This window comes from Lutjanus erythropterus, chromosome 7 (assembly GCF_056507025.1).
Source record: "Lutjanus erythropterus isolate fLutEry1 chromosome 7, fLutEry1.hap2, whole genome shotgun sequence".
Taxonomy (NCBI): domain Eukaryota; kingdom Metazoa; phylum Chordata; class Actinopteri; order Lutjaniformes; family Lutjanidae; genus Lutjanus; species Lutjanus erythropterus.
This window is the reverse complement of record NC_139323.1, coordinates 35001807-35026548: the sequence shown is the minus strand read 5'-3', so window position 1 is coordinate 35026548 and position 24742 is coordinate 35001807. Positions and strand designations below refer to the sequence as shown.

The 24742-nt window shown below is 39.6% G+C and overlaps 1 protein-coding gene across 1 annotated transcript in view; it reads left to right on the top strand.

Annotated features, from left to right (window-relative positions):
- LOC146324303 (ephrin type-B receptor 1-like) overlaps positions 1-24742 on the top strand; it is a 143398-nt gene that overhangs the window by 52444 nt on the left and 66212 nt on the right. The window contains exons 2-6 of the mRNA XM_084723616.1: positions 1690-1754; positions 3486-3776; positions 5792-6010; positions 6104-6284; positions 21701-21856. Of these exons, the coding sequence (XP_084579742.1) occupies positions 1690-1754; positions 3486-3776; positions 5792-6010; positions 6104-6284; positions 21701-21856 (912 nt within the window). The remainder of the gene's footprint in view (positions 1-1689; positions 1755-3485; positions 3777-5791; positions 6011-6103; positions 6285-21700; positions 21857-24742) is intronic.

Below are 24742 nucleotides of genomic sequence, written 5' to 3'. Positions count from 1 at the left end.
GATAATTTTTGTACAATTATCTTTATTAATTTCATGCTGTAGATCATGAGGTTTTACTTACAGTCTTTCAACAACAAAACTAATATTACCTTTAAACACATAATATGTAGTCCATAAAACATCACTCCATCCATACAATCAATCAATTCAGTACAATCTTATAGAGCAACATATGTGTTCCCAAACCTCATTTAATTGCTTTATTTTGTTGTTATCCTCAGACAATGTCTTTTCTATGGACAAATAATATGTCATCAAATCTTTCCATATCTGTAGAGCAGGAGCTTAGTCTTTTGTTTGTTTTTTTTCCCGTGTTTTAAAATGAGCTTCTTATAGATGAGAGAGAACATAATCTGCCGTCCCAAAGGATATCTTATTTTTCAGCATATTTAAAAATGCACAGTTGAGCTGAAAATTTTATTTTTGTTTTGCATGTAATAGATTTCCAGTCCACACACATCAATCAGAGGAGTTCAGATAAAACTTATGAATTTTATCTCTCGTGTAATATATTCTTGTCATTAATTCATATTGTAAACTACATTTTTTTAATCTTGCACAGGATCAAAGACAATAATTGTCTTGACTTGTCACTGACCACTGTGCATAATTTCTCCCATGTAAGGTCCCCCCAGAAGAGGAGGGACTGCCTCTTTATTGCTAACTGCTAATGCTGTTGCTAGCTTCCCTTTGTTGCTGCTAATGCTAAATGATATAACTGTGGGTAACTGCTGCCTGTTGCTCACTGTTAAAGTGGTTGTTAAGCTAGATTTTTGATTGGCTTCTTTTGCTAACTTCTAACTGTTAATGCTGGTGGCAACTGATTTTTGTGAACGCTTAATACTGTTAACTGCTAATGCTGCTAACTGCCTTCTGTTGCTAGTTGCTGATGCTTCTGTTAACTGTTGTCTGTTGCTAGCAGTTACAGCTAAGGCTAAGCTAACTGTTAATGGCTTTCTGTTGCTCCTTGTTTTCTGTTGGTAACTATCAATACTGGTGGCAAATGATTTTTGTTAACAGCTAATGCTGCTAACTGCTTTCTGTTAACTGCTAATGCTGCTAATAGCAATCGACAGGACAGCAGCCATCACTGAAATCACATGTTCACACGTTCCACCTGAAGGCAGCACTGTTCTCCATATGTAAGGGAACATGCTTGTTTGGTGTAGACCTCATTTTTACATTTTTTTTCAGTGAAAATAAAATGCAAAAATTACCATTACCACTAAAATAGTGACTCGTATCTCAGTCACAATATCTGTCAAAATAAAAGCAAAATGATTTTTTTTTTTTTTTTTTTTGTAAATCATTCAGCCGTAGCTGCTGAATATAACTGTTGTCAGGTGTGCAAAGTAAAATAAAAAAGTAGACAATGAAGACATTTTTTTAATAGGATTACTTTTGTTGTCATATCATTGTTACTTGTGTTTATAATGTGTTAGCATAATCAGAGATCTGGTTCATTTGTGGCCACTTATTACTTTTATCATCAGGGGGTTGAAAAGAAGAGAGTGAGAAACATTGCAGAAAAGGTGTAAAGCGTGCTTTTATGAATATGAATAACACGCATCACTATGCAAAGTTGGTGTCTGAGCTGACTATTAATTAATCTCATACCTGTCCCCTTCCTGCAGCTCAGTCTTCTCACCTCCCTCTCTCTTTCTGTCTGTCTCTCTTTTTGTCTGACAGAGACAGTGATGGATACAAGGACAGCGACGGCTGAGCTTGGCTGGATATCGTTCCCTGCCAATGGAGTAAGAACAATGTGCAAAGGTGTACTGTACGTGTGTGTGTGTGTGTGTGTGTGTGTGTGTGTGTGTGTGTGTGTGTGTGTGTGTGTGTGTGTACCCTTGGGGATAGCAGTTTGAGTACACTTTACAGTGCTCCATTAACGAGTCTGTCAAAATCTTAATTACAGTTGCAAGGTGACACCAATTAACCGCTATTGATGCAGAATAGAATCGGTTCCAATAGATCAGACAGGCGGGGAACACACAAGAGTCCACAATAGACAAATGAGTAGAATAGAATAAAATTACACAGAGCAGAATAAAACAGACAGGGCTTTCCCATCACTTTCTGGATTCCCTTTGTTTTTTTTAAATGCTGGCTTGGTTACTTCTCTCTTACAAATAAAGGTACTGACTAGAACCATGAAGGGTTCTTTGGTTTGTCCCCATAAGAAAACCCTTTTTGGGTAATAGAGCCCCATTGAGAGGTTCTACAGAGAACTCCTCTATAGTGTAATGGCTACCCAGAACCCTCTCTGGAGGCTATATCCAGAACCCTTTTCACCTTCTAAGGGTGCCAACAAGAAACCACTAAACCAGAGTGTTCTACCAAGAGCCTTTTTATATTCCCAAGGTTTTTATCTAGAACCCACTCAGGTGGTTCTACCAATAACTTCTTTTTATTCTAAGGGTTTTATCTAGAACCCATCAAGGGGGTTCTACCAATAATGTCTTTATATTCCAAGGGTTTTAATATGATGAGGGGGTTCTACCTTGTTATATTCCAATGACTTTATCTTGAACCCACCAAGGGGTTTTACCAAGAACCTTTTTAGATTCCAATATGTTTTATCTAGAACCCAACCAGGCAGCTCTACTGATAACGTCTTTATATTCTAAGGGTTCTATCTAGAACCTACCAATGGGGTTCCATCAGGAACCTTTTTATATTCCAATGGTTGTATCTAGAACCCACCCAGGGGGATTCTAATAACTTATTTATATTCTAAAGATTTTATATACAACACACTGAGGGGGTTCTACAAAGAACTTTTTTATATTCTAAGAGTTTTTTCTAGAACCCACCCAGGGGGTTCTACCAATATGATCTTTATATTTCAAGGGTTTTATCTACAACACAGTGAGGAAGTTCTACAGAGAACCTTTTTACATTCCAGTCATTTTATCTTGAACTCACCCAGGAGGTTCTACTGAGAACCCTTTTATTTAATGGTACAAAAAACCCCTTGACCAACAATCAATTTATCAATCAGTCCTTAAATAACTCTTTCTTCTCAAAGGGGTTCTTTCAGTGAAAAAGGTTCTTACTGCAAAGAACCCTTGACAAACCCTTTACTCAAAACAGCGTTCTTCAGAAGTAAATGGCTCTGGGTGGAACCCCAGCCCTTCAGGAAGAACCTTTTTGGACCCGTTAAGTCTCAGAGTGCAGCCGGTCACAGTGGTCTGCTGTGTGTGTTTGTGTGTGTGTGTGTTTGTGTGTGTGTGTGTTTGAGGTGAGCGGTACTAATTGTGATGAATGGTCGTCCCTGTTCAGAAAAGAACGAGGTGGAGGAGAGAAAAGAACCGAATGAAGGAGGGGAGGGAGGAGAGAGAAGGAGACAAAATGGGAGGGTGGGAAAGAAAGAGTTTAATTTGTGTCAGGTCCTGGTAAACCCATTAATCATTTTAGCTTCTCCTCTCCCCTCTCATCCGTACCCCCTGCCCCTTCCTCACCCGCACACGCACGTTCCCCAGTGGGAGGAGGTGAGCGGTTATGACGAGAACCTCAACACCATCAGGACGTACCAGGTGTGCAACGTGTTTGAGCCCAGCCAGAACAACTGGCTCCTCACCACTTACATCGACCGACGGGCGGCGCAACGCATCTACGTGGAGATCCGCTTCACCGTGCGCGACTGCGCCTCCATCCCCAGCGTCCTGGGCTCCTGCAAAGAGACGTTCAACCTGTACTACCTGGAGACGGACAGGACCGTGTCAGAGGGCATCAAAGGCGTGGAGTACTGGGCCAATGCTCCTTTTCTGAAGGTAACGGACCCCGAAAGTGGAACCTTTGAACAGAGGAGCAAAGAGTGCAGAGGTGTAAAATTCAGATATTCTTTTATTAGTCCCACAGCAGAGACATGTTCAGTGTTACAGCAGTGTGGATAGCAAAAATATAAAGACGCATCAATAAAACTGTAATGCAAAAATATAAGTAAGAGGAAATATAAAAGTAGGAACAGTATAAACAATATAAGCAGACAGCAGTTGAATGAATTTACACCAGTGCATGGAGGAAATATTGATACTGCACATAGAATGATGATAATACACCTGATTGTTGCACATTGAAATTAAAATTCACCTGAGTGAAATACTGCACAACATGAAGTAAGTAAGTAGTAATACTGCACATCTGGTGAACATGATGGTGAAGACCAGTTGTCAGTTTTGGTGAGTACGTGGTGACAGTCTGACAGCTGCAGGAAGGAAGGATCTGCGATGAAGCCCCTGCACACACACTTTTGGGTGAATTTAGATATGATCTAACGAACAGCATCGCCCGTATCTTTTCTTGTCAGGTGTACCTGGTAACGCCGGTGTTGTCGTGAGTTTATTTACCAGCAGCATTTCCTCACTGTGGTGTCACAGCTGGAAGCATGACACTCAGGTGGACATGTTGCTTTTCATCCCATTTCCGGCGCAATGCTATGAAGTCTCGTCCCCCTGTCTTTAACTTTTGTAGCTCTTTGTCATCTCAGCCACAAATTCTGCCTGTCGCTATTCAAGCAGCACTCCAACATTGTGCGAAATTAGTCAGCCTTGGTGCAGAAGGGAGGTTGGTCTTCTGCTGACACGTATCCCAGCTGACATTGGGTGAGAGACAAGTGGACAAGTCGGAAATTCATTGCAGGGCTGACACATAGAGACAAATAACCTTTCACGCTCACATTCGCACCTACAGGCAGGTTTCAGTTATCGATTAACCTGTTGTGCTGCATGTCTTTGGACTGTGGGAGGAAGCTGGAGTACCAGGGGAGAACCCATGCAGACATGAGGAGAACATGCAAACTTTTTTCGGCTTCTGAAAAGGGGGCATGCCAGAAAAAGTTTGGGAAACACTGGCCTAGAGTTTGAAAGAGAGAAGTTGAGTAAAAAAGTATCCACTGTACTGTCCTGCTTTCTACTGTTTACCCTCTTTTCCTGCACATTCATGACACTGAACGTGACACATCAGGGGTTAAAAAAAAGAGTAAATCACCCATTTTAACTGTTTAAAAAACCCACACATATGTGCTAATTTTGATGTGAAAACACACAGCTACTGTTGACATATGTTATGGCCGTCGGCTCGGTGATGCTTTTTGTCATTTTGTGTGTTAAACATGAGTGCTAAGTGCTGCGGGACGGATAAGCCTCATCAGCTTATTAGAGAGAAAAAGCTGAAAATGTGACATCTGCTCATGTTCACTGTATCATCGCTCTCCAGTAGAAATCATGCATCTGCAATTTTGGAAGGTGGTTCCTTTGAGTCAAGAAAGTTTTCCTACTTTTAAATCTAAATAAATAATTGGATAGTTAGGGTTAGGTTTCTGGTTTCTGTCTGTTGAAAGGTCATTTTTCTTTGTTGTTGTCGCCAAGTGCTTGCTCATGATGGGAATTGTTGGGGCTCTTTAAATGAAGTAGTGAAGACTCTAGACCTTTATAAAACATGCTCTATCATAACTTCTGTTATGATTTGGCGCTACATAAATGAAATTGACTTGACTTCTCTCCTTTCAGCATATTTGTAAAGCATTCAATTGTTGGAAATCTCCTTATGATTGCTTCTGGTGCCATCATTGTGGTTCTGTGGGGAAATAGCAAATAATAGCGTAATAAAATTGTATGGTATGTGGCCACGATTGCATTATTCAGTGTTAGACAGCAGATTCAAACATTACTTAGTGAAATCTTTCATTCATAGACAGAACAAGGAGAGAAGAACCTAATTTAATTTTCTCTTCTCATTCCTCTTGCTTTTTTTTTGCCTTTCCTGTCCTGTTCTACCTCATTCTAAGGTGGACACCATCGCAGCAGATGAGAGTTTCTCCCAGGTTGATTTCGGGGGAAGGCTGATGAAGGTGAACACAGAAGTTCGGAGTTTCGGGCCGCTGTCCAAAGGCAGAGGGTTCCACTTGGCCTTCCAGGATCTGGGTGCTTGCATGTCCCTTCTGGCTGTCAGAGTATTCTACAAGAAATGTCCCAGCATAGTGCAGAACTTTGCTTTTTTCCCAGAGGTACAGACCAAAAATAGCTTTAAAACTGTGGCGCTCTTTTCACCAGCTGTTGTAAATTGACATGTACATTTTTATGATTCTGATTCTGTGCAGACACTGACTGGAGCAGAGTCCACCTCGTTAGTCATCGCTAGGGGAAGCTGCATCCCCAACGCTGAGGAAGTGGACGTGCCCATAAAGCTCTACTGTAACGGAGATGGAGAGTGGATGGTACCCATCGGCAGCTGCAGCTGCAAGGCGGGTTATGAACCAGACAATGGCAATGTGTGTCGAGGTAAATCTGTGCATTAATGAGCCTGTGCCAGTTCAAACTGCACTCGTAAAAAATGAAGAAAAAATGAAAACGGCTGCAAATACTGCACTGCGTCACAGCATAAAGACTGAATTAATAATCTCTTTTAAACCTGTTCTCATGACCTTGCTATTACAAACACTGTTGCATGCTGCACACACACAGTTCACATTGTTTTGTGGCAAAAGCTAACAAGCCTGTATGACAGCAAATCAATATCCAGCAAACATGCTTCTCATAATCAACTACAGCAACCATGCTACTGCAGCAGGAGAAAAACATACTACAACAAGATCTTACCAGGTATAGTAGGATCAAAAAATTACCTTAATTTTTATATTATAGGGATAGTTCTTTGGAGGGTGGTTGTTTGAGGTCCTCATTGATAACCATACCTACAGTAGATGGTGGTTGGTCCACCAAAAAAAAGTTTAAGTGTACATCATATTTGGAGCATTTTCACTCCCTTACTTTGCAGTCAGTCTTTTCTGACAGGAAATCGCAGTTATATAAGCTAAATATTATTCTCTCCAGACCAACCAAACTCCACAGGTGAAATAAGGAATTTTACCTTTCAGAACACAGGAGATGCTGTTACGCCACTGCCTCAATCAGTTAGTTTTTTGTGTTACCGTGTGACTTTGGAGTGTTCAAGAGTTAGTTTGGATTCATCAAAGTCACACAATAACACAGAAAAATTAACCAATCCAGACAGCAGAAGACCAGCAACTGCCATGTTCATTGAGCTGAAATCACTGATTTTACCTATGGAGTTTGGTTGGTGTGGTGAGAATGATATTTAGCTTGTATAACAGCAGTTTGTTGTTGGAAAAGGCTGTCTTGCAGCAAAGTAAGGCAGTGAAAATCATCTAAATATAGCATATACTTAAACTGATATTGACTTTTTTAGATGGACCTTTTTTAAGTGACTAAAACGCCTTTTCTTGGTGACCCCATCCACAGCAGTTCATTGCAGGATCTCTGTAATACACTGACTATCGATGGTTCTTCATTCAACCCTACATCAAATACACTGAGCAATCCTTTTAAATCTGCGCGTTACAAATACAGTATTGAAATGATCAATTCAACTAAAGTCTGTGCATATCAATACTCTTTGTTGTTCATTCATTCTCTACATCCTGGCTTGATCTACAAAGCGGCACCAGCTGGACTGCTGCATACTGACTCAATTCTTTAGAAAATGCAAATGTTTTTTTGTGTGCCGGAGAGTAAAGTATGTCATTTCTGGCAGTGGCTTGCTGAATAATCACATGCATGTATACATTTTCTGGTGTATTTCTGCCCAAGGGTGCAGCAGCCCACGATGCTCCGATATGTTAATATTAGTAGAAGCAGACTCGGGTGAGCATGGCACAGAAATAGCTCTTCTTCCCCCCAATGTTCCATATATCTCTACCTCTTTCACTTCCTTTTTATATCTGGCCTCCTTCCCCATTTCCTCACAGAAGTAGTACCCATCATTTTTATTCTCCCTGGAGAGTCTCGTCCATTTTGTGTAGGTATATATATATGTGTGTGTGTGTGTGTGTGTGTGTGTGTGTGTGAGCGTGAGGATGTGTGTGTGATGTATGTACATATGGTGAAATGATAAGTGAGGCCCATGTTAATTAGTTTAGCGTGTTCCAGCCAGATTAGACCGCTGAAAATTAGTCCTGGACTGTCACAGAGTGTCTCAGAGAGATAGAGGGACATCTGAGAGGAAGGAGGGGACAAGAAGGAGGGAAAGGAAGGAAGGAAGAAAGAATTACAGGGGAGCCCTCTGGAGAGCTGGACTGGCAAGAAGTAAAAAAAAAAGTTAAAAAAAAAAAAAGGACAATCCAAGGACAGAAAGGTAAAAAACTGTGACAGATAAAAGAGATAGAGAGCAAAGACGAGACTGATGAATAGTATTCTATCTGCCTCCTGTGAAACACATTAAATGCAGCGATTGAAATCAGCTTAAGCTTTGGTGTCAGTGTCTCTTTGCAGAAATACTTTTTCTTCATATAATATTTGACTGGGTAGAAAGGTAAGCCAGACACGACTCGTGGGAGACAGTGATTAAGTCTGACAATACTACGGTAATCTTGATTGTCACTGCAGATGGAATTAAGGTGGAATTTAGAATGATTATATACCCAGTTCTTTGCTGTGGAAGATATCCAGCTTGTAATTGTTGCCCTCAGAAAACCCAACTAGAAAACAGATCTGTATGAACATGTTATCACAATTATGTTTCATATTTTTCACTGAGTACTGATGAGCATTTTGACAATATATATCAAGTCACTCTTCCTGTTAAAGGGGATGTTATGCCCAGTTCGGGGGAAAAACCTGAGCACAGCATAAAAGTGACTTCCCTCTTTTCTCATTCCCAAGGTGACCAGTGCCACGGCGAAGTCCAACAAAGAACGATTTATTTGTCAGGTACCTGGTAGTTAGACGTCAGGGTGAGCGTGGCCAAAAAAAAAAAAAAAGAAAACAATCTGGGGATAAATTAACTAACTTTCCTAACTGCAAAAACAAATAAAAAAAAGACGGGTATCTTACATGACTCCCTAATATAAACAGGAGAAAAGAGAAATGTAAAACAAACTGCATTTTTAGAAGGTATTTAGATTTTGAAAAGGGGCAGCAAGTTGATCACAACACCAGCTTTCACGAAACAGCGCAGCATGTTCGGACTGGTTTGGACTGTGTGACCCAGTCTGGTTGGGAGTCAGGAAACAGAGGCGTGACGCTGATACCGCCAGGTGCCTTTTTAACGTAGGCGGCCTCAGTCTCGGAGCCAATCATCAGCTTTGGGGAAAAAGCGCAGACAACAGAACGGCACCACCCTCCGACATGGAGGGGGAACCAAGAACAAACATGTTGCCAGACAATACAAAATCCCTCTTGACCCGGGTCATAACAGGGATTATCTGAGGTGGTATTGTATGAGGTACTCATTCATAATCAGGTTATAGTAGATGCCAGTCAGCATCAGCACTCCTGGAAGAAGCCTTGTTTTTTTGTGTTACTGTGTGACTTTGAAGTCTTGAAAGGATAGTTTGGCTTCACCAAAGTCACACAATAACACAAACATACAGAGATCGAGGAAGCTGTAGACCAGCAAACCCCATGTTCTGTGAGGTAAAATTACTTTCCAAAGGAGACTGGTGGCTTTAGATAGACCTCTTTTTGGCTTAATGGTGGGCTGTTTCCTGTCAAGACCAAGAATTATCTGAGCTGCAAACAGAATAATTACAAAAAACTCAACAAATTTTATCATTCCTGTCAGCATAAATCCCACAGTGTGAAATGTTTGGCCCATTATGATCATCAGTACAATCCACTTGTCTTTTGTCAGCAAATGCGATGCGTTAATGTGAGGGAAATGCAAACTAATGTTACAGTTTGTTGCGGGGGTGTTTCTCCGAGAGCCTTGATACTCGTTGCAGGGGATGCATCTAATCACCGGTGACACTGGTGGCTTCAGGCTTTTAGGAAACCTATCAAAGTGTAAGGAACAAACCACTTTACATTATTTTGTTGCAGTGCCAGAGTTAAATGGCTCAAGATAACCCTGCTATCTAGCCGTCAGGGGTTTAAACACAACACAAAATGTACCGCTACCATGAATCTTTGCATTTAAACTATTAATTAAAAATCAATACAGTATCACAAAACATAACATTGCAATACTCAAAGTTATCAGTATTTCCTTACACCCCTAACTTTAATTAACATTGGCCCAGCCCTTTCCAGAGTTTTTTATTTCTTTTCTTTCTCGGGTTGTGGGTTGCCAGGTTGTGGCGACAGATTGGTCGAACATGTAGGTGGTGCTGGCGATTGTGTGTACAGATTGTGTTTCATAGAAGATCTGGCAACCTGGTTGACAACAAACAAACATACCGAACTCATCGGTCCGTGTATGACAATTACCCAAAATAAAGTTCGTGGTCCAAACAATTGCAGTGAGTTTCCCAGGAGAAACAACAAAATGGTAGTGTGCTGGGAGATGGCATTTAATACAGGAGGAAATCTGTAAAACTGGGAGTTTTGGCAGGTCTGCTTTCTGCCTCATTTACTGCGTGGCTTTATGAAGCCAAAGTATTTCCACACCACCGACTTCTTGTTCATTTTGTTTATCGTCGACTGCTCTTTACACGTAAAGGTTGTTGTAGCTGTTGAGCTGTGCCGGCATGAAACCATTTCCTCAATGGCACCCCTGCTCTCTCTCCCATCCAGCTGTCCAACTTTGGACACCAAATCAATGGCATGTGGTGATTTTAGCTGTTTTAACCAACCCTGCTGTGTCTTTTTGTTTCTGCATTGGGTTTGGGTTATTAATAAGTTGTCGAGCAGTGCAGCATATGAACATTATGTTGTAGTTTTGCTGTGACTGTGTACTAATGTCAGAGTATTACCTACAGATCGGCAGGCCCCCAGTTTGGAGACCCCAACAAGTCAGTCAGTCAGTCTGTTTAAGTGTACCGTTTTTGCCAAAGTACATTTTCACCGTTTTATCTTGCAGTCCAACATCTTTCTCCCACAGGAAACCGCTGTTACATCAGGCCAAACTACCTGCTCCGAAGCCACCAATCTCCTTTGGCAAAACCTGTAATTTTACCTTAAATGACACAGGATTTGCAGGTTTGTTGCTGCCTCAATCTGGTAGTATGTTGTGTTGTTGCGTGTCTTCTGTGCATCCGAACCAACCCTTGAGGAAACCAAAGTCCCACAATAACACAAACAAATTAAATGATCAAGGCAGCGGAACATGAGCAACTCCAGTGTTCTGCGAGGTAAAATGACTGTTTTGGAAACGGAGTTTGGTGGCTTTGGGGAAACTTATGTTTGGCTTATATAACAGCAATTTCCCATGGAAAAGGCTGTCTGATGGCAAGATAAAGCAGTCACAAAATTCTAAATTTAGTGTCTTTTCGCAAAATTAGTTGCCGGTCTACCGCTGTATAGTGTATATTGTTTATCTTGTCCCGTCCTACTGGAAAGTCTGACTGGATGCAGACCAGAGAGACTAGTCGACTTGACCTGACAGGTTCTGTGATGCCGTGTTCACGCACACCTGCCTCTTGTGTTTTATTCAGAGCTTTTGTTCTTAAACAGTGATTTAAGATGTCATGGGGCAGAGCATGTCCCGTCTGTCTCCCCTGAGCTGGCGTCTTTTCGGTGTGCTCCTCTGCCAATCAGCTGATGACAACTTGGCAGGGAACCGGACACAGTATTAGAACAGATGGTTGCCTTTGTGCGCGCGTGCGTGTGTTAGTGTGTGCGTGCGTGTGCGCGTGTGTGTCGGGCCACAGAAATTGTGTTTATTTTGCACCAAACCAGCATATTGTGCAAACCATCAGGCAAAACTGGATCAACATCAAAGTACCGTGTGTGTGTGTGTGTGTGTGTGTGTGTGTGTGTGTGTGGGTGTGGATGTAAATTAAACAAATATTCAAATAGACCCTTACTTCAAATGCACTACACTGCAAATGTAAGCACTACCACTGAGTACACACAAACTGCCCCTGCTGTGGACCCCGACAACGCTCTAAGGGTTTTTAAAACCTGCAGGCTTTTACTACACACACACACACACACACACACGCACACACACACACACACACACACACACACACACACACACACTCTCTCATGCAAGTTTTTAATAATTGATCAGTGAGCCTGTATGCCAACTTTAGACAATTGTCATCCACATGGTCGCTGTGTGACTCCTCACAGCTGGCTAAAGGCACAGAGGCAAACCAAAGATGAATCTTTTTATCTCTTTGTCTCGTTTTAACTCTTTATTTCTCTCCCTGTAGCTCCCTGTACTTACCTCTCTGTCTCTCCTGTCTTCCGCATTTTCTTTCTCTTTTCCTCTCACCATCCGTTCCATTTGAATGATGGTTTTCTGTCTTATGAGCTGCGCCGGTTCATCCTCAAAGGCATTCACATTTTTGTCCATTTTATTCACACAAAGTTAGGAACATAACACCATGTCAGAGGTTCACAAATTTTTCTCAGCGAAGGACCCTTACCAGATAGAAAATATACCGGGGACCCCACTCATGTGCATCCCTTCTTAGTTATGTGAAAAAAACAACTAAAGAGAAATGTGTTAGAAAGATGTTGTTTAAGAAGGTATTTGCATCATTTAACACAGAATGCAGAGCCTAATATACAATAAAAATATACAAAATATGTAAGATATAAATAATAGAAAATGTAATGGCTTAATAAAAAATATAAAACATAAAAAGAGCAAAAATAGATGTAGGCTCAGACTTGATAGAGGGAGATGATTTCCATCATTAATGAGTGCAGGTGATTTGCCTTTGACTGACGGGAGGAAGATTTCTATATTTATCAGAAGTTATAGTAAGACATAATCAATGCCATTTTAGATTTAAAAATCTAAATATTTGTTGAACTATGAAGACTTCTGTAAAGAAAATGCATGAATCATACATTTTTTTTTAAATCATGATAATTTAAATCAGTTATTCTCAACCATAGGGGACCTTGGAGATGTGCTCAAAAATTCACGGAAATTAAAAAAAAAACAAACATCCAGTTAAATTGCAGTTAGCTACCAAACGTTTCTTTGGATGCGGTGACACAAAACGGAGAGCTTGTGAGATTTTACAATTATCGTGCACAAAGTTGGAGAGGTGAGCATGACCACAGAGAGCAGAGTCATTTAGACTGAAGATCTGATTGAATGCTGCTGTTGATAATTCATTAAATGTCAACAATTAAAAAATAACTAATACTCGAGTAGTTTTTGAGAAGAATACTTTTGTAGTTTTCTAACTGCTGCAGCACTTTTAGTTGTAACTGAGTAATATTTTAGTAATGTAACAGCACTTGTACTTGAGTACAGATATTCAGCACTCTTTCCACCACTGCTCTCACGTATTTAATTTAAACACTTGTACCAGTAAAAACAAATGTTAATCGACGCGTTTGAATGTAACCTTGATTAAAATGGCACTTCATAATGAAATTATCTGAGATTAATGAATTGCTGTGTGTCAGTATGGAGGCAGACGATGACGCTTAATCAGATTCCTGCTGTTGTCAAGACAACAGTTTGGTCTATTTCTCCCATAAAGATATTATATATAATTGACTGCACAAGTGTGCTCACAAACTATACACATGTATATGCAGTGGTAGTAGTTAAAAATCCGTAGACAGCTGGACACAGACAGAGAGAGAGAGAGAGAGAGAGAGAACGATAACTATACTGAGATAACTAATAGAAAGAGGGAGCAAGACTCGTTGCCATGGTGACACGCCCCATGTGTATGAGCAAGGTTGTTGAATAAATGACCTTGACAAGCCAGATGTCTATCCGCCTATTCAAGCCACACACACACACACACACAGACGCACAAAGAGGCACAATCCATTGACGCTCCTGAAGCGATGACTTCAAAGAAAGGTAGACGTCCATGAATATAAAGAAACACAGACGGACTGACACAGACGGAGAGAACGGGAAAGAGAGCGAGTCCGACAAATGGAGATTGAGGGAAAAAAAAAAAACAGTGAGAAAGCATGAAGGCTGTAATATTCCTAAGTAGTACGTACAGTATGTGACAGGTTTAAAGGGCAGGAGACTCTAAACGAGGGCTGGATTATTGCTTCTTTAGTTGGTCATTCTGTTTCAACCGTTTGGATCCAGCTCGATATAAACTCTACCAGAGCCTCTAACACCGTCTCACAGCCTTTCATAGATAATTACTAGTTTTGAAAAAGTATTTTTGGGGGGCATTAATGCCTTTATTGAAGGCAGTTCTTTAATGATTGTTGTAACCTGATGATTTAGAATAGGGGTCAACATTCAAGTAATACTCGCAGAGTTAACAGGATCTGTTATCACTGCTAAAATATCATGATGACATACATAAACTTAGACCATCTCCTCCTTTTGTGCTCACTCTTAAAAGGAAAGTTCGCCCAAAAATGAAAATTCACTCATTGTCTACTCACCGCCATGCCGACTGAAGGTCAGGTTTAGTTTTGTAGTCCATAAAACACTGCGGGAGTTTCACCGAAAAACAGCGCTGCAGAATCTCCCAAGCAGTTTAAATGAATGGTGACCAGTTTTCAAACAAACAAACAGAAAAAAAAAGTTTTCTGGAGACCCAGCATGCCAAGCTGTCTTGACAGACGCCATTTACGCCATGTTTTTAACTTCTTCCTCACTGTAGGTCCTATCCTTGGAGCTACGTTCACGTGTGCATGCACACCATCTGAACTTTGTGTGTGTGTGTGGCGTGACAAGTGAATTTAAATACGCTTAATTACGGCTAGTAATCTAAACGTGCATTTGAGCAGAACAAGGGAAGGAACAGCTGGACTAATAAACTTAAGACTGAACATGAAACATATTAGGCGAAACAAACATATGTGGTATTGAGGTAATCCAGAAGAACCAAAAATAGAAAGTAATCAGGTTACATTACTTTAATATTGTGATAATTGGATTAAGTTACTGATTTAATTTTTTAACTGTGTTAAATTTGCCAAATTACAATTGCTGTATGCAAAGTTGCAAATGTCAGGCGCCAGCAAGAGTCAGAACATTATACAGTGTTCTGCCTGCTTGTGCCGGAATTTTTATTTATAATTTTTGCCGATAAATAATAATATTATTAGTGTTTGTTTATTAACTGGCCTCTGGCTTCCTGTCAATTTGTAAAAATGGCCTCCAGGCAGAGCAAATTAAATATTCCTGGTCTATGGTCTTAACCCCTGAGCTACAGAGGCGGCCCACAGCTTTTTTACTCTTAAACTTGCAAATTAATTGATTATCAAATCATGACTCACAGGACTAAACCAGGACTCACAACCTTCTTCACACCACACAGTGAGGAGAGAACACTTAAGCCTATAGAAGTGTGCAGTTCACTGATGTTATGTTATTTCTACGCGGTGAAAAAGTTACTCCACGCCACCGTTTGGAGCCAGGGATGTGTAAAATAGTTTGCATTTAATAGAAGCTCGATCAAGTCCTGCAATATGATCTGAAGTACACTTCATGCCGAGTTCTGAGTGGTTTCTTCGAGCTCTGCGGTTCACGTACAGTGCAATATGCAGTAAAACACGGGGGCAAAGAACAGCATCCTCCACTGCAAATCAGGTTAGGACAAAAGCATCAGCAAAACCATGATATAACAATATAGCACTGCAGCAGAGTGAACACAATAGAACAGAACTGCAGAAACAGTGATATTGAGGGGGAAGAATAAAAAGCAGCAGTTTCATTGTGTTCCACTTCCCTTCAGTCTGTCTTTCTCCATTTGTTTCTCTTTTATCTTGTGTCCTGAGTGTTTCTTTGTTTGTTCCCATCTTTGTGCTTTTCTTTTTTTTTTTTTATCTCTTGTACAGAACTTGCGTGACCCTTAAACCTTTTAACGTTTGATTAAGTGACACTCAGAGGTTCTTAACCTGCTGGCACTTTGTCTCATTTGCTCGTTCCTTATTATCATTTGGACCCCAGTTCGTATGGACTCCCCTCCGTCTTCCGCCATAAATCTGCGCAACATTTGCATTTTAGTCTTACGGCATCTAAAGCATCTCGGTGATGAAGTGAACATTCATTACAGCGGGGGAGGGAAAAAACAAAGTGCTAAAGATAAATCAAAACTGTAAAAAAGTAACATTAAAAAAACCTCATTTGGTTTGTCTCAGCCTTTTGGCAGAGCTTTCGTTTCAGTCTAATTTCTCATTTCACACCTCTCTGTTTTTTGTTTTTTTTTACTCATAGTCATAATTCAGAATGTGTTGCCCTCGCCAAAAAGGTACTTTAGAAATGCCACGTGTGAATTAAAAACAGGTGTCCTTTTGTGACACAAAGTACTCTGATTTAACATGAGATACATTCACATGTTGCGTTTGATTTGTTTATTGAATCAGACATTTTCTTCTTCTGCTTTAAAGGAGAAGTCTGTAATATATTTGCAAATTAATGCTGGATTTTCGCAGAATGAGTTAGTGTCTATTTATGAGTCGTATTAACTCATTAATAATCTTGTAGAGGGCGTAGATTTCTGTAACGGTTAAATTGAGCTATATGTTAATAGAGTCTGGCGGGCAGTGAAACAGACAGACAGTCACTGAACTCAAAGTCCAGAGTGTGTATTTTCAGAGCAGTGGGCTTTTATCTTCAAGATAACAGGCTTAACTTTGCATTGACAGACAAAAGGCAGTTATAAACAGCTGATCAACTTACAGTGGACGACTCGTTCTCGCTTGTTATTGCCAAATTACCACGTTGCATCACTCCACCGATCAACAGTACATTAAATAGAGATTCAACCTGTAATATACCGTCTATGGCAAACAAATCGCCACATATTACTTCTTTAAACTAAACATAAGACCTTATTTTGAGTTCTGTCATCACATCTATCAGTGCTCGCTGTCAGTCACACAGTGTTTCTGCTCAAATTGAAGCTTTGAAGGCTTTAATCGCTGACCAGCTTTGAAACATGTAGAGTAAAGATGAAATGAAAAATGTCCTTTAGCCTTTTTCTATCATATCCTTGCTGTGCACCTATTTAACAATATCTTTGTATTCTTCCATCAAAATTCCAATCGTGTTTTCTGTCTGTACATGTGGTTATGTAAGCTTGAACCGTATGACATCCATCCATCAATCAATCTTCAGCTTTCAGCGGCACAGAGCTGGGATTCATTAGTCTGCCGGCTGGTTAAAACACGGCAAGTCGGGTTATGGCACGCACATTTTTAAATGTTCGAATCAAATTCCCCCCCTTCCGAAATCCTGACTGCGTCAAATTGTCGCTGAGATACGTTGTCACTGCCGCCATATTGGTCCTGGCAAGACTGACGAGTGGACAAATACATGTAGGTGGAGGAGCTGGCAATTTTCTGGATAAATAACACCGTAATGTTTATTTCTCAATGGTTTTAAATGAGTCATTCAAGGGTTTATGATCTACATGGAGTAAAAAAAATAAAATAAAATTCTAAAATACTCCCTGTAGGTCATAAACCGTTGAATCTAACATAACTCAGTGAAATCGACTAAGAAATAAACTTGAGAAATAAAGTTGTTTTGGAGTTTTACGAGGTTTTCAGGCTGGAAAATGATTACAGCTACTTTGAAAGCTGCTTCCACTGGTACGGTGCTGTATTTTCTGCAAACAATATGATTAGAACATGCCTGATTAAATTTTTGATGATTAAAGATAGAAAAAAAGTAAAATGAAAGTCACATACATGTAAATAAAAACTATAATCCCAGCAGGTTGGCCTGTGTTTGTGATTCAGAACAGATGTTTGAGGTAACAGAGACGAGGCTGCACTGTTACTAACATACGGTGCTCATTTTGTTCAAAGAGCCACTGAAACATATATATATGTACATATATATATATATATATATATATATATATATATGTATATGTATATGTATATGTATTGTACATTTAACCAAAGCAGAAGAAGCCACGATCCATGATTCTGATGTCTGACATTATGTTCAGGCAAAGGTCAAGCTTTCTTGTTATTAAAAATGCATGTCAAGGATTAAAAATGCAACACTGCTTCTGCCGAGAAAAGAGAGGATGATGCAGATACACTGTGTATCTGCAGCACTGGCGTACCAGAAATGTAGTATTATGGGATAAGAATGTAAAGGCTGGGGTTGGTGTGAAGGGACAAACTGAAGAAGAACAATAACGGTGACAAACAGAGGTGAAACTGTAGGAAAACGTCACGTCACTCAGGGGCGTTTACAGACTTTTTTTTGCCTGTGGTGGTACAAGTAGTGCACTGACTTATGCCATGGAGAAATAACATTTCTCATATCTACTGTAATTACTAACATTTAAGTATTTTTCTTATATTTCTGTGTTTATTTTTTTTTATTTAAAGACAAATAGTTCAGACACCACACAAATACAATAAAAAGCGTAAAAAGAAATTGTACCTCCATTCTACTGCTATTCTCAGCATTTTTATTATTATGATTTATTATTTATTCACCCATTTACTGTATAGTAGATGTTCTTGTGTTTGTTTTCTTGAGCAGCATAAAGGCAACTACAACTCACGTCTCATTACACAACACTATGTTGTAAAATGACCAGTAAAGTAAATTAACCCTTTAAAAAAGTAGGCTACATAGAAAAAAGAAAAAAGTGGACATTTATAAACTAAGGCTCCGCCTCTCACTAGTCAGATCAATCAAACTTGAGGATAGTGAGGTGGCCAATCAGATTTCACATGGTCAGTGTTTTCTGTAACGTAAAGGAAACACACTTTGCTTCTGCGTCTGAGAGACTGTTGCTAACTTTGGTTGACGATGGACAGTATTAACTGCGCCTTAATCAAACACAGCTTTCATGATAATTAAGATTTGAAACAGTGATGTTAATCTGAATTTTTTATTTTTTTTTTTAAAAGATGAGTAGTAGCTCTGTATCCGGCTGACGTAGATGAACAATGTCTCAGCTGCTCTTGGAAAACAGGAAAAAGGCAGTCCAGGTGCTCCAAAAGATAGATGGTAAAGGCGAGGAAGGAAGCGTTAAAAAGCATGTGGATCATTTAAAATGCCAACATGTTTGAAACCACCAGGTCAGGTCTTTGTCAAGGACCTGAGCAAACTAAACAGCTGAAACTTATCTTAACACAAACATGAGATAACACCAAAAAAGAGACAGAAAGAAAATAGTTTTCATAATAATTTACCATCGTTTGTATCTTGTAACTGGTAATCGTTTTATCCCTGCTGATGAGTACTTTCAGTTACTGTTACTGCATTTCCTGACGATTTCCCCCGGGACGAACTGGGAAGATCTGCCCCCACGCAGATTTATAACTGACTGGTTTGAAGCGTTTAAAAGCTTGGACGTTTGTGAGGTTATTTTGTAACAGATGGGTATTAAATGCACACTCTGCTGTACTTCCTGAAATTTAATGCTGCAGAGGGACACATGCAGGACCTGCTGTGGCGTTGGCATTTAATTAAATGAAACAGAGGGCCTTCATCAGGCCTACTGAACACTGTGGAGGAGAGACAGAAGCACAACAGAAGTGACTCAAAACTTCTGTTAAGTGCCACAGAAAGGATCTAATGTGCGCTAAATATGACCAGAGATTGAGAAGTATTTCAATTACATGTTTTTAGAAATTACATTTCATTACTTTCTTAAAAATATGTAATCCCCAGGTTTAAGTTGCAGAAAGACAAACAAAAAAACTGGACAAAAATTAGCCTAATCACTGTCTTTGTCTAAATGCAAATGAATTTCATGTTGTACAAAGTATTTGTGACTTGTAACAATGTCCTTCTTGCTGTATTCGTGTCCATCCATGACCTCCATCACTAGTCTTGTCTCATCCCAAGCAGCCTGCAGTGGAAATGATGAAACTCCATGCAGTTTCATACAAGCCGAATAACAAGCATGTACTGTATGTTCGGCACACGCCGTCCCTGGACGAATTAAAGTTGGATAAAGGGGGACATCATTTTTAAGAATTCATATATGTATTTGATGGCGTAAAGGATAATTAATATTTATGGACAAAAACATCTGTGACCCAGATAAAGGAGCCAGAGAAATGAAACCCTAATCTGCACCACAGATAATCAGAGTTTGTGGACAAAATATGTTTTTGTGCGTCTTCTCTGAACAAGATAATGTGCTGCTCTCCCAGGGGCCAGTATTTCAAAACCTTTAATCTAGAGCAGAATTATCCAGAGAGGATTAAACCTCAAACTTTGGTAGTTCAAAACGAGGGGACGTTATCCTGATCCTGCATAACTTTGATACAGATTTGATAATCAGGTCCTACCCAGAATCCAGATCAAATGCTTTTTTGGGTATTTTAACATTCCAAGATTCAAATTGGGATAGTTTTGATGCTAAAAATCAGGATGATCCTGATCCTGATCCCACTGGAAGAGCAGATTCAGCATGAATTCAAGTTGGATGTAGAGACATGTAGGACATCATTCTTTTATTCAGTGCTCACATACCTAAGTAACACATATCACACCAAAAAGAAAACCCATTATAAATTGAACAATTAGAAAATAAGCCAATATTTTCAGTTAAAACACCAAAAAAAAAAGCCAAACTCAACAAGAAAACAACAAATGCAACAGAATTCTCACCTGCAGTCTACAGTTCTGGCCCATGTATGTAATGATAAATGTTTTGATGTAGATAAGTGAATATGAATAATATGCAAACTCTCCTCAGTATTTTCACACGTCTGTGTGAATGAAATGTTACTTTGACCGACAGATGGAGGTCGATCCAAAGACTGTAAATCTAGATTCTGTGTTCCCGATCTTGTGGTATCTGGATCAGAGTGATCCTGTCTGAAAACAGACCAGGACAGAACCTACACGATCAGTTTTATCTGGGATCATTAAAAAGAATTATGGATAATTCTGATCTACATTAAAAGGTTTGAAACACTGGCACCTGAAAATCCTGCTCTGTGCTTTTTTCCCCTCTAACATCGTTTTATCACCATAAACTAACACTGATGTGTAAACATACGTTCATAGCAGAGTTCACTGAGTTTCCTCATGACCCTCATCCCTTCCTTCCATCCTGATACACCCGAGTAAACAGAACAAATAGATAAGCAAGCAAAAGAGCAAATAAAAGAAGGGGAAAAAACAACAACTAAAAGGTATTCTTAGAACTGCACTGAACAAAACAAAGCAAAACAAAAAGGAAAAGAACAAAAGCAGCGACAAAATTAATGGCATGGTAACATGAGGGGTCAAGGACGTAGAAGTCCAGGTCCAGGAAATGTCTGAGTCCATTATTGATCTCCTCTTGAAAATTAAGAAAAGTGAGGACCAGAGTTCTTGACAATATGTCCCAGATATTTTTTTTTTCTAAGGATAGTCTCTTTAATGGTAGAAACTGTAAGAATTGGTCAATAAACAGTGGAAAAGTAGGAGCGGATTTGTTTTTCCAAAATAAAAGCACACGTTTCTTTACTAAGTGTATTATGGTAATCAATATTCTGCATCTTTTAGATCTAAATAGAAATCTGGCATATCATTTAATAAATACTAACATGGATTTATTAAATTCTATTTTCAGGACTGGTGTAGTGAATGAATGAATGAATGAACTGAATTCCAGAAACTTTTCAACAGATGATTTTGCTAAAACATGTGCATAAATGTTCCCTCCTCAGGTTTGCATCTCTGTTCTCTGTCTGCCTCACACTAGCAGTAATAACTCCACCGTGCCTTTCAAAAACAGAGTTTACCAAATGACAAAAAAATGCACACAAACATTGCTCATTTGTGTTTCATTCATGTGCAGGAAGCAGAGTTTTATGTATTTTTTTTTTTTATGTTTTTCCCCTCTCCCTCTTTCTCTCTGCAGCCTGCCCTCAGGGCACCTTCAAGTCTTTCCAGGGGGCAGGATTATGTCAGCAGTGTCCGCTCAACAGTCGCTCCACCATCGAGGCCGCCACCCTCTGTGGTTGTCGGAACGGCTATTACCGTGGAGACATGGACAAACCGGAGGATATGTGCACCAGTGAGTCAGACTCTCTCCATCAAACAAACCCCCTCTCCCAAAAAAAAAACAAAAACCCACAAAATACAGATTCAGTAAACCTTTCACGAGTGTAAATGACTGTGATTATGCCTCAGGGTGACTGAGACGGGTTTGTGAAAGCAGATTTTTGGACTGATGTTATCAATAGCTGACATTTTACAGCATATCAGTGACATTCCAGTATCTCATCATTGAATTAAAGGCCAGTATCTGCTTTGATTTATCGTCCCAGCCTTAATTTTATGCACCTCATTCAGAGCGAGTGTGCCGCAATGTTCCCGTCCTTGTTTGGGGATTTGGGGAGCAGTAAGTAATAACACTGCCACATTCCTCAGGCTTCCCATTGAAGTGACTATGTGTTTAGTGTGTTGAAGAGGCTATATTGCTATGCAAGACGAGGCACGGAGTTTGAAAAACGCTGCCTCTCAGTTCCACAGAGAGATGGTGTAAGTAGGTTGAGACATGAATCATTTGGACCGTCTCTGCAGCAAGTCTCAAACTGTGAAACTGTGTGTCTGTGTGTGTAGGTGTGTGTGTGTGTGTGTGTGTGTGTGTGCACGTCCTGGTGACCTGGATACAAATTCATGCTTTTTAAGGGCTAAAAAATCCCTGTTTTCATTCATGGGAGGGTCTTTATTTCACTGTTTTACATTCATGAATGAATTTGCAACATTCTGCTAGAAAAATACATAAAAACAACCAAAAAAAAAAAAGATTTTCTCTCAGGTGTTGTTGTGTGAACGTGACAGTGAATATAAAACAGGTGACCATTTTATGAGAACTGCTTTTAGTCCTCTGTCCTCCTTAGAACTGGTTTTGACCTCTGGCTACGGGTTTGAATTTTGTTTAGTGTTGACTTAAGTGTATTAATTCATCCAATTTCACAGAGTTTGGGTCACTTTCCCACCTGTAGTTGAGTTTATATGGCCTCTAGAACAAGAAAAAATTCTGATAGCTTGTTATCTTTTAATTCTTAACCAACAGTCGTGAAAATTAAGTCATACGGACGGACGATTGGACCATTTTGGTGACTGTTATCTGTCTGTTATCTGAACCCACATGGGGAAAACAAATTCTGCAGCGCTTTACTGCTTCTTATGTGTTATTTTTTTGGGATGCTCATTATAACTAATTTCCCTCTCTATTAAACAGAAATTGAAATTTAGAATAGTCAACTAGTTTGTCATTAAAACAACACTCAGGGGTGATAAACAATGTCATATTCATTTGCAGAGTGTGGCTAACATTAGCAGTGCTGGCAGCGGCAGCCTGCTCTCCTTGCAAGTTAATGTCCACATTCTTGTGCTCAACATGGTTACACGTTGCTCAGGTCGAACAGTTAAATGCCAGTTTCATTTTCTAAACCTGCCAGGGCTGCAGCTCTGGTTGGTGGCGGGTGGCTCCATCAGACGCTACAATTACTCAGTATTTCTGGTGCTGACTAGGGGTGGGAATCTCTTGGCACCTTATGATGCGATCTGATTCTGATTCAGAGGGAGATTATATAAACACTTTGATTATGAAACAATTATTGATGCATCTTAATGTCACAAAAGTTTTGATTTCTATGAATGATTTATTTTTTCCTCACTACTTGCTACTTTTAAAACATTACGTGTTCTGTTTAATTTAGTATTAACTTAGACAAAACTTGGATGCACTTGTCCATGTTCCTTTTCCCTTCAGCTTCATTGAAGCCAAAATGCTTCCCTGAGTTATTTGGACTGTATCCACCTGCAGTCGCTCATGTTCACCTCTACCACAAAAACTGAGAACATAAACACAGTGCAGTTTTTTTTTTTATATCCATTTTGTTTCACCACCCAATGGGTTTCGCCATAAGGAACGTACAGCCCAGTCTCATGAAATAGAATTGTGTTTTAATTTTTAATGATTAACTTTTCTGCATTGATTCATAATCTTTCCAGAGAGAATCGCAATGCATTAAAGAATCCTTATTTCCCGCACCCTGACTGGGGGAAAATAAAGGTTTTAGGGACGGGCGAAATTGCTTATTAATATTAAAAGATAATGTCTCATATCATGACATTTATATAATATCAATATACTGTATTTCTCAGCCCTATGTGGTTTTAGTTTGATAGGAAGGATATGGAAAATTGTAATCTCTAGACTTGTAACTAGTAACTGAAGGTGTCACACAAATGTAGGAGTAAAACATACAATATTTGCCACAGAGATGTAGTGGAATAGAAGTAAAAAAAAGTACCTCAGATTTGTACTTCAGTGCAGTACTTCACTCAGACAGTGTCTTAGTCTTCACCACTGTTTGATTTATAGCTCCCTCACTTAGTCTTTATAAATCAAACTAAACCAAATAGTCAGATGCACCAGTCGAGGTGTGAAGGTAGCCTTAGATGTATAATCAAAACTGATACAATGATCCATTAAAACATGCAGAGAGTCGACCTTTAAAGTGATTTTTCGCTCATTAATGTAATGTAGGATTAGGTTTCATGTTTTACGCTAAAAACTCATTATGGACATGCTGAAATATCTGTAATTATTTCTATTCTTTCATTTGTATTGCAATCAAAGCGTGTCACTACTCATCATCTGTTGCAGTTTATCACAGAGAGGAAAAAAAAAGGTTTTTGCCACAGTGGCTATGGAACAATTTAGGGGGTTAACTTATTCTGACAACGGAGGGAGCACATGAAAAGCCTCACCTCAAACAGTGGCAGCAAACTCTCAAATTGATGCTGACAGAAGAAAAAAAATCAACTTCCCCAGCGAAAAGGTGTCAGGTGTCAACCTACTCAGCCTACACAGCTTGTGAATTACCTTGGTGCTCTCAGTTCAAGGGCGAAAACAAATGGAGTTACAAGTCTTTTCAAACAACAA